Source organism: Hippocampus guttulatus, chromosome 6, assembly GCF_054856545.1.
Source record: "Hippocampus guttulatus isolate MCC_2025c chromosome 6, RoL_Hgut_1.0, whole genome shotgun sequence".
Lineage (NCBI taxonomy): Eukaryota > Metazoa > Chordata > Actinopteri > Syngnathiformes > Syngnathidae > Hippocampus > Hippocampus guttulatus.
In genome coordinates this window covers 19,773,065-19,783,254 of record NC_141266.1, presented here as the reverse complement: position 1 = coordinate 19,783,254, position 10,190 = coordinate 19,773,065, and the positions used below count along the sequence as shown (strand labels likewise).

Genomic DNA, 10,190 nt, shown 5'->3' with positions numbered 1-10,190 from the left:
GAGTGCCCCCCCCCTCGCCCCATCCCTCCCCCAACATTTGACTCATCATCTTTCAGTTCTTCCGTCCTCTTATTTGTGTGAGGGAAACTTGTCGCTTCCCTTCGGCATCTTAATTCCATGCCTTGGCGGGAACCGTTTGTGACGCGTCTCCTGAGAATGCGAACCGGCAATTAATTTTATGTTTGCGCCGTCAACCTGCCAAAACCGCAGACAAGTCGATGTGAAAGTGCGAAAATGTGGATGCCACTCATGCACATGAGGGTGCCAAAAAAAAAAAAATGTTGAAAAGATTTAAAATATTACCCCCCAAAAAATTTAAAGACATTGAAAAAATATTATAAATATAAGGAACATGTAAGGAAAAAATGAAAAATGACCAAAAAAATGAGTAAGGAAAAAAACAAAAATTTAACAACTGAATAAGGAAAATATATATTTTTAAAAAGCTAATTTAAAGTAGGGAACATGTACAAAAAAAAGTTAATAATTGAGGAAGATGCATAAAAAAGTATAAAAATAAAATAAAGAAAATGTAAACACATATTAAGCATAAGGTGTGTATTTACGTTTGTTTGAGGATATACAAAACAAAATGAATATGTTTGTAGATTTTTTTTTGGGGGGGGGGGTTGCATTTTCACCCACATGCACATTTATAAACATCACTTCACTCTGTCTATCATTTGTGCGTTCCAGTGTGACTACATTTCCGGAAGCCAAAGTGTTTCCCTCCCGCCCCCTCCGCCTCCAGCAAGCATTTTTTTACGGTAAATACGGTGGAAGGCGTCGCGGAGGTCCGGCAGTCAGGATGAAGGCTGAATCATCCTCATCATTGACCGACCCCCCCCCCCCCCCTTCCCCCCGCCCTTTCACAAACCAGCGACAGGAAGGCCAAGGGGGCCGGGGGGGGGCAACGGCGACAAGTCGTAAACAAAGCAGCGGACCACGTGCAAACGAAGGCCACATTTCCTGTAAAAGCTTGCTGAAACTGTACTTGAAATCAAGTAACCTTTCATCAGATTTAACCTTTCAGCCTGGATTTGACTTTTGCTTTGGCTTGCATGGGATGGGGGGGGGGGCGCAGTCACAAGATTTTAAGTCAACATGTAAGTACAGGGTCACAGGTGAGCTGAAGCAGTTGACTTTTTGGTGAGAGAAGCGGGGTCTGGTCGCCACTGGAGTGTCAAGGCGTTAGTAGACGAGCGTTCAGACTCAAATTCCACGGGCAATTGAACCCTTTCAGGGACAGCGGTTACTACAGTGGACAGCTTATCATGTTATCAGGTGACAGCGTGATTGAAAGAATTTGAAACTTTGGGACTTTTTCGATTGATTTGTTTGAGGGAGGAAGGAAACAAGGATGGATGGAAGGAAGGGAGGACAGGAAAGGAAAGGAGGGAGGAAGGAAAGCTGGAAGGAAGGAGAGAAAGATGGATTTGGGGTAGGGGTGTATGGGAGGGAAGGAGACAAAGCTGATATGAAAGGAAGGAAGGAAAGATGGAAAGAAGGGGGAGGGAGGCCAGAGTGAAGTGAGGAAAAGTGGAAGATTCAGGGATCCAAGTTTGAGAACTAGAATGGTCTGAAAGAAAGGAAGGAAGGACGCAAGGAAAGGAAGGAGTGTGAAACCAAGAATGGAAGGGGGGGGAACAATGTGAAAGGCAGGAAGGAAGGATACAAGAATGAAGAAAAGAATTGATGAAGGAAGGAAGGAAGCAAAGAATGTGATAGGAGGGAAAGGAGGATAAAACAAAGGAAGCAAGGACGGTACGAATCGAAGGAAGCATGGAGGAAAGAAGGGAGAGAAGAAACGAGAGCAAGAACAGACGTAAAGATGGAAGCAAGAGAGGGGAACAATATTGGAATATCTAAACCTGGCATCAATGAATTGCCTTGAAATTGTAATTTGGCAACGGAACCCTGGCGCGGCCCCCTACTCCAAATTCAACAAATCGTCCAACGGACCAAGCGTGACATCGACTTCCTGTTTGACAAGAAGTGCCAGGCATGACCCCCCAACCCCAAGGTCCTCGGCGTCACAGCGCCGGATGGCGCGAACTAATAACACTACCTGTGCTCGGGCGTGAGACGCTTTCAAGAACGACATCAAAGCCGGTCTCGCCCCTCGCCGTTATCATCATCATCCTCATCTTCCTCGCCCTGTCACTGGCTGCTTGGGCTCGCTCTTCACAAGACTTAATGACAGCTTTGAGCGGGCGTGCGTGTGCGTCTGTCTGGGAATGAGAGTTCATCCAGGAACGGGAGATTATTTTTGCTTTGTTTTGTTCCTCGTTCTGACATGAACACGCGACAGAGTGTGTGTGTGTGTGTGTGTGTGTGTGTGTGTGTGTGTGTGTGTGTGCGTGCGTGTGTGTGTGCGTGTGTGACATGCATGTACATGCCAAGATTGAGTTTCATTTTGATCAGCGTTACCCTGTTTTTACTCTCATTTTAAGACGGCTTTGTTTATTTTTATTTTGTAATTAAAGGTAGCCCAGAGTTGCGATTCAATGAAAAATTATCGTCAAGTAAATTCAAGTAAGGTAGAGCAAAGCAAAGCAAGGCACAGTTAAGCAAGGTAAACAAACAAAAAAAGTAAAGCGAAACAAAGTACCGGAAAATAAATAAAACAATGCAAATCAAAGCTAAGCACAGTTGCCTAAACTGCACCGGTTCAGGGTGTCCCCCGCCTGCTGCCCGAAGACGGCTGGGATAGAATCCAGCACGCCTTGCGACCCTTGTGAGGAAAAAGCGGTTCGGAAAATGGATGGATGGAAAATACATTAAAGTAAAGCAAATCAAGGCTAAAATCAGGTCACAACAAAAACGTGACAACAGGAAGACAGTTCAGCAATGCCCGAAGACTTAATTCCTGTGAATCCTTTATTTTCCCTTTTTGCTTGCTTTTTCTTTGGCTTTTTAGTAGCACTTTTCACTCCTCTTCATCTACCACCAAATGAATCTAAAACGTTGGCCACACACTTGAGCCAGTGGACGCAGTTCATCAGATGACTCGCGCGCTTTCCCGTGTTCTGAGTTGCATTTGATCTCACAAAGCTCAAAGCCATCCAGTTCACGCGAAGGCTGCACGTGTCCTCACACTTGTTCCTGTGTAACACGCTCTGCATGTGTGTGTGTGTGTGTGTGTGTGTGTGTGTGTGTGTGTGTGTGTGTGTGTGTGTGTCTGCGGGGCATGTTGCGGCTTTTATTGCAAAGGGGGAAAGTGGTGAAGTCTCTTCAGGAATGTCTGCAGCACATAATTGACTTTGTCACGTTATACACAAACACTAAACACAGCTTTAATTATTGTGTTTACACCCTTAATAGTACCACAATACACTAGCATACTACACACTCGCTATTTGTGTGCGTGGGTGTGGGTGTGGATGTGGGTGTGTGTGTGTGTGTGTGTGATGACTTCCTTTTAACTCATTCACTCCCAAAGACGTTTTTAAACGTCTGTTCAGACTTGGTCCAGAATTGGCTGGTACTGAATGAGTTAATGGCTCACAACTGTGAATGCACTTGATTTCTTAATTGAGAAGGAGAGGCGAGAGGACTTTGGAAATGAATTTAAAAAAGAAAAAGCAGGCTTCACAAAAATTGTAAAATAAAAAAATATATATAAATGCTGGAACAAAATCAAGAAAAAAAAAGAGACACACGCATTAGAAGAAAAATAAGGAACCCCCCCCCCCCACATTATAAGAAAAAAAAACCCTGAACAAAATCAATAATAAATAAAACAAAAACACAGCAGGAAAAAAAACATGAAAAAGTCCCATCCAAAATGGTTAATACACAAACATTAAGAAAAAAAAATTAACAGACAAAAAAAAACAGATTTTGGACGCACCGAGGGGAAAAAAATGTCAGGAAAAAATATTAATAACATATTGAAGCATGTTCAATTTGGTAAAAAATGGAAGAAAGAAATTTTGAAATTCCATAATGAGACAAATGCCCCCCCAATAAATAATGAACAAAATACACAAATGTGATGAAAAAAAAAAAGAAGAAAGGATGGAGAAATAGATGAAAATTCTGAAAGAAAACCCCTAATATTGGGCAAAAATACACAGACACTGGCTGGTGGCCAATCAATCACAAGGCAAATATAAATAAGCAAGCATTCATATTTGCATTTGCACCTACGGACAATTTGTGTGTGTGGGGGGGGGGGGCAGGGGAGGCGAGCTGGAGTCTATACCAGCTGACTTTTGGCAAGTGACGCGGCATACATCTTGGACTGGTCGCCATTGGCAGTTCCACAAAAGACTCCGCGTCAAACCTCCCCCAAGCACGGGGATAACATCAAATCCCCCCCCCCCCCCCTTGTTTATGACAAAGGGGCTCAGCCCGTCAGGATGTTTTTGGATGCAAACGTCTGCGCTTTCCTGGTAAATGCTACTCGCGTTGTAAAATGGACGTGCCATTCCAGTCCGTCAGGCGGCACGTGGATCGGCAAAGCGAGTAAGGTAGACATGTCAGACGGCGGCTCGGTAGAGGAGAGGCCCGTAAAAAACTGTGCGTCAGCTGAGACCAGACATTCATCACCAGTCTTCATCCCCCCCACCAACAACTGCGCGCATTCACAAACACACGGCTTGACTCAACGCCGTAAAGCCGCTGTCCTATCGTGCTCGGCGACGGCCACGCTGACGTGATGACATGATGACATCACTTGACGCACATGAGCTAGAAATTAGCAGCTTCTACGTGTGAGTGTGTTTAAGAGTCCCGGGTGGCAAAAGTACTCATGTGCTGTACTTGAGTACAAGTACAGGTTTTAAAAAGTTAATAAATAAATAAAATAAAAATACCAAAGCTGCCATTTTGGTGCCGAGGTGCTAGAGTGGAGTGAATGAAGGAGCCTCCTTGTGTCAAGGAGCTATATTTGTGTTCGGTTGAGGAGCTTCATTGACACGAAAGTAAGACTTCACTGCCATCTGAGAGCATCTTTGTGGAAATAAAGTTATGTTTTGAGGACTTTAATTTAGACAAAAGCAGTGATTTGCTGTCATCTTGGTACCAATGAGCCATTTTGAACTGAGTTGAGGAGCTTCATTCCGACATAGTGGTGCTTTTCTTTTTTCTTTAAATCGTCATTTTCCGCACAAGTTGAAAAACGACCTATTTTGAGTGGGTGTTCATAAGTAGGAAGTAGAATCAAAAAGTGGACAGAAAAATCAAGTCAAGTACAGATAACCTAAAAATCATATTAAAAAAAAAAATCACAGAGGTATGTGTACTTTGTTACTTCCCGCAACTGAGATAGAATGACACGCACACGCAACGCCTGCAGGGGGCCATAACTGGTGTCTGTAATTATGTACACACATTCATGAGAGTGTTGTGGAACAGCCAGAGGCTCGTCTGACAGGACAGTTTAGTGGTCTCATTAGTAGTTGGGAGGCTGCAAATGAGTTGTAGAGGTTGGGGGGCATAGCGGGTAATTAAACTGGGAAGATGAAGGCGGAGGAGGGGCGCAAGAAAAAGACGACGACGACGCTTCAAAGCCTGCGTGTTGGAACAGAAATCACTTCACGAGCGTGCGCGACATGATTCGAAATGACTCGTTTTCAGTTACAGTTAGCAGTTACAACAAGCAAGCGATCTGTCGGAATGGCCCGTGTGCTAAATATGACAGACGCTGAAGAAGACTGGCAGATTTTGGAAGCTCATGAGTCATTAGCGACACGCACCAAAAGCAACCGATCCAATCTGGCTCGGCCTCATGCGGACGCAACGTGACGTCGGCCGCAAAATGTGTGCGGACAACAACCCAAAAAAAAAAAAAAGAATATCGATTGAAGGAACATCCAAAAAAGAGCGGCTAAACTGAGAATTGACGCGACCACAAGAACAGCCCGTAAACAAGGCGGCCACACAAACAAACCAGCTGTTTATTGTTGCCTTTGACTGCAGACCGCAGTACAGGAATACGTGAAGGACACAAAAACAACAACCACAAAAACCACCTGGGCGTAGAAAAAAAACGGAGCCTCAGACATGACATGGGCAGGAAAAAAAATGACAGTTGTGGCTACGATCTAGACATGTTGTGCACATGAAATGTTAAATTGTGGGCACAAAATACTTACTTGTGCCCACAAGATATTAAATGGTAGACTTCAACTTCAAATGTTTTGTGGCATCGTTGTTTGGCTAAAAACGTGGGACAAAATTTAGTGCAAAGCTTGTACATAAATAGAAAACACAAAAAGTTTTTCGTTCAAAAATCTCCGATGCCAATCATTAATAATCGGTAAATTGACACATCTGGGAGAACTTCACCCATTCCGTGTTTTGCGACATTAGGTAAATAATAATACAGAGCCAGCATAGTTCGTATCAACACTGATTTAATCATTTGCATCATGAGTTTTAAATCAATATGAATGTTCTCGAGTTTCAAGATGGTTAGCGCAATGGCATTATTGTCCAAGTCTTTTTCAACTTACTGCCACAATATGAACAAAACAAAATAAAAACTACCGTGCTCGCGGAAAAAAATGTATATTTACTTGTTTGCGTGCGTAGTGTGTATTGCGTGTGTATGTTCTCAGTCATGTTAATTGGCAAACGTTGAATCGTAGCTACTGGCCTCCTTGTTTGAATTTGTTGTATTATTGGGTGTTTTGCGAAAATGTTAGACTTAGGCTAGTATGCTATTTGGCTAACGATAATGCTAATTTGTGGCCACGAGAAAGACATAACGTGCAGACAAAATACTAAATTGTGGGTCAAACATCATTGCCACGAACAACTTGGACGTCCCGGGTAAGGAAACTAAGCGCACTTTCCATGTCCTCCCAAATTCAGGTCCACAGATTAGTATTTTGCTGTCACAAATTAGCATTTTGTGCACACAAAATCAAAATAGCTAAATTGTGGCCAAACCGATTTTTTTTTGCCCCGTGTGTCACATCTGGGGCTCCGTATAAACCTGCTTGTTAATCGTTTCCGGGGTATGCAAAGGCATTTGAGCATGTCATCAATGTCTAGGTCCATGTATTAGTATTGTCTTTGCCCTCACTAGTAAGACAATTCAGCGCATTCGTGGGATGTGTCTGGGTGGTAAAAATGTTGCCATGAGTGCAGCTTTTAACCTAGTCATAGGCAATCAGAAGTTACGAGTAAACTAGTAAGATGACTAGGGCTGACTAGTCGGCATGCGTCACACACTAAGAGCATCCCGTGTGTACTAGTAGCACCCAAATACCCACTAGTAGTTTTGTCTCACTAGCTGCCCGACGGTCTCTGCTGGTGGAGAGGGTACAATTGTGGGTCTGTGAAGTCCTGGGTTTGAATCTAAAAGGGGGGCACTTACATAGTGGGGCGGCACGGTGATCGACTGGTTAGCACGTCGGCCTCACAGTGCAGAGGCGCAGGGTTTGATTCTGGCTCCGGCCTACCTGTGTGGTGTTTGCATGGTGTCCCCGTGTCTACGCGGGTTTTCACCGGGTACTCCGGTTTCCTCACACATTCCAAAAAACATGCATGGCAGGTTAAAAGGAACATTCTGAATTGTCCCGAGATGTGATTCTGAGCGCAAATGGTTTTTCGTCTATGTGTGGCCTGCGATTGGCTGGCAACCGGTTCAGGGTGCGCCCCGCCTACTGGCCGAAGACAGCTGGGATAGGCTTCGGCACGCCCGCGACCCTCGTGAGGATAAGCGGATTAGAAAATGGATGGACGGCTGAATGGATAGTTGCCCGACTCGTAACCCCACGTTGTTCTCCTCGTGTGCAGAAATATCATGGAAGGCAGTCGTGCAAAAACATTACTTGTAAGACACATTTGTTCGACTGGCGTGCCCTAATTGTGGTACTCGTGCGCTCAATTGTCTGACTAGTGAGAACAAAACGGACCTTAAGCTGCGCCTCAAGGATACAGCATAAATGCTCAAGTGGTTTTCCTTACATGGGTGAAAATTACGGGTTAGGTGCAGGAATGTGGTCACCTAGGCGAGGTTGCCATCCAACGAGGAAGGTGCGCATCGGGGAAAGTTCGAGGAGAACCGCATGGAGTCCTCTCATCCCACGCTCTCAAAGCATGATTATAGTTCCATCGCCGTGGCAACGGTGAGATTAGGCATACCTCAATCGGAAGGCGCCGGCACCACGCAGATGTGCAAGAAGTTGTCCGGGTGGCTGAGGTGCTCGCTGAGCCACTGCAGCGGCGTTTCCATCAGCGGCTCGATTCCGTGGATTACAACCTGGTAGCGCCTCTCCTCACCTGCGTGACACACAATTGTTATTTGGTTTTATTAGAGGGAGGCAGGGGGCCCCGGTGGGCCAGTGGTTAGCGCATCAACCTCACAGTGCAGAAGTACCGGCCGGATTCGATTCCAGCTCCGGCCTCCCTGTGTGGAGTTTGCATGTTCACCCGGGCCTGCGTGGGTTTTCTCCGGGTACTCTGGTGTCCTCCCACATTCCAAAAACAAGCATGGCAGGCTGATTGAACACACAAAATTGTCCCTAGGTGTGGGTATGAGCGTGGATGGTTGTTCGTCTCTGTGCGCCCTGCGATTGGCTGGCAACTGGTTCAGGGTGTCCACCGCCTACTGCCCGTAGACGGCTGGGAGAGGCTCCAGCACCCCCGCGACTCTTGTGAGGATTAAGCAGATCAGAAAATGGATGGATGGATCGAGGGAGGCTGCCAAATGTGAGGGGAAGGGGTGGCTCGAGTCACATGACTAGCCTGGGACTTCAGTCGCCAGTTTTAGGACTTGGGACTTGCTTGGATAACAGTCAGTGCTTCTTTGGCGTGCGAGCAGCTGCGGCCGTTTGTCTTGGCGGGCCTGCGGCAACTTCAAGCCTGGTTCCTTTAGCTCCAGTGGGGCCGACGTTACGGCCATCCGCCTGGGTGGTCCCGAGACTCTCGACAAGCCTCGAGTGCGCTGGCATCCCGGCCGCCCGTCCTCCAGGCGAAAATGCATGTGGCATTCCGGACGCGAATCAGACTTGGCTCGGATGGGCTTGTATCGGTGATTCTTGTTCGATCTCCGGGTGCTCTGGCATTAGTGCCACCCTGTCACGGTTGCCAAGGTGAGGAAAGCGACACAAATTCAAAGAGGTTTCAGACAGAGTGCGAAAAGAGGATGTTACGTGTCTTTGAAGAGAAAAAAAAATGGAAGCAGCAAGGCAGGCAGGATTGGTCTTTAAAGTGGAGTTCATAAATAGAAAAGACAAAAAGTTAATGCGTGGAACTTCTTTACAAAATGGTATCAGTTAGTGGCTTTGCAAGACTATGACACTGTTGGGCTCAGTGTTGACAGGAATCATTTCCACGTCAACATTCACTTTGTACTTCACAGAAACGAAGAGGAGGAAACATCTCGATTTGGTGGACATGTTCAGACCGGTGGCAGTTTTTTTTAAATGGACTGCAAGTGCTGAACTTTCACTTTGACACTTTCCAGTTTCACACCAACAAGCACAACACGCAAGCGAGCCGCTAACAAAGCTCGACGACAAACAGATTGACCGTTGTGAGCACAGAGAAAGCGGGACATGTGTTCCATTTCATAAGGTTGAAAGCGGCAAACGAAGCGGCAATTTTAGAGAGGGAGCGAGTTTCGGGTGAAGTGGCGGTTGGCGCTCGATGACGACGCCCTCCTGATATGACGTGGTGACCCCCGTGCTGTGTGTTTGTGTGTGTGTGTGGTCAAGAGTGGCAGACAGGAAGTTGACATGGTACTTTGGGGATATTTCGATAAAATTTAAGGGTGAATCAAAACTGCCATCAAACCTTTACAGATGAACTTCATTTGGCCTTCTGTAAACTTTTGAACGCGCATTTCCAACTTTTCAATGTTTCATAGCTTTTTGTATGACGAAAAAAAAAAAAAAAAAAAAAGAAAGCTAACATGCATTTGGGCTGTTTCACCTGCGACACCGCAACGCCAATCGCTGGCGATGACAGTTTTGAATGGCAGCAAAACCACTGGCTCGTGAAAACTGGTTGTCAAACCGTGCAACAGTTCAATCGGTTTTGGCCGCGTCACTCGATGCGCGGCAGACAACGCCTTTAAAAAAAAATATATACTGTATTTACAGTATATATTTAACTAAATGGGCTTGTATGCATGGGGCCTTAGTTGAGACACAGGGTCCATTTTGCTGAAGTGAATATTTCCAGTTTAGCGGGGAGGGTCAGTGAGCTTGATCCTGGGATCACAACCTCAA

At 45.7% G+C, this 10,190-nt stretch overlaps 1 protein-coding gene across 2 annotated transcripts in view; it reads right to left on the bottom strand.

Annotated features, from left to right (window-relative positions):
* atg5 (ATG5 autophagy related 5 homolog (S. cerevisiae)) overlaps nt 1–10,190 on the bottom strand; it is a 45,019-nt gene that overhangs the window by 13,764 nt on the left and 21,065 nt on the right. The window contains exon 8 of one of the 2 annotated variants that reach the window (XM_086112756.1): nt 8,101–8,238. In XM_086112756.1, the coding sequence (XP_085968882.1) occupies nt 8,102–8,238 (137 nt within the window). In that variant the 3' untranslated portion in view covers nt 8,101. Of the gene's footprint in view, nt 1–5,883; nt 8,239–10,190 lie in introns of those variants that run through there. The other variant, XM_086112755.1, reaches the window with a different exon arrangement.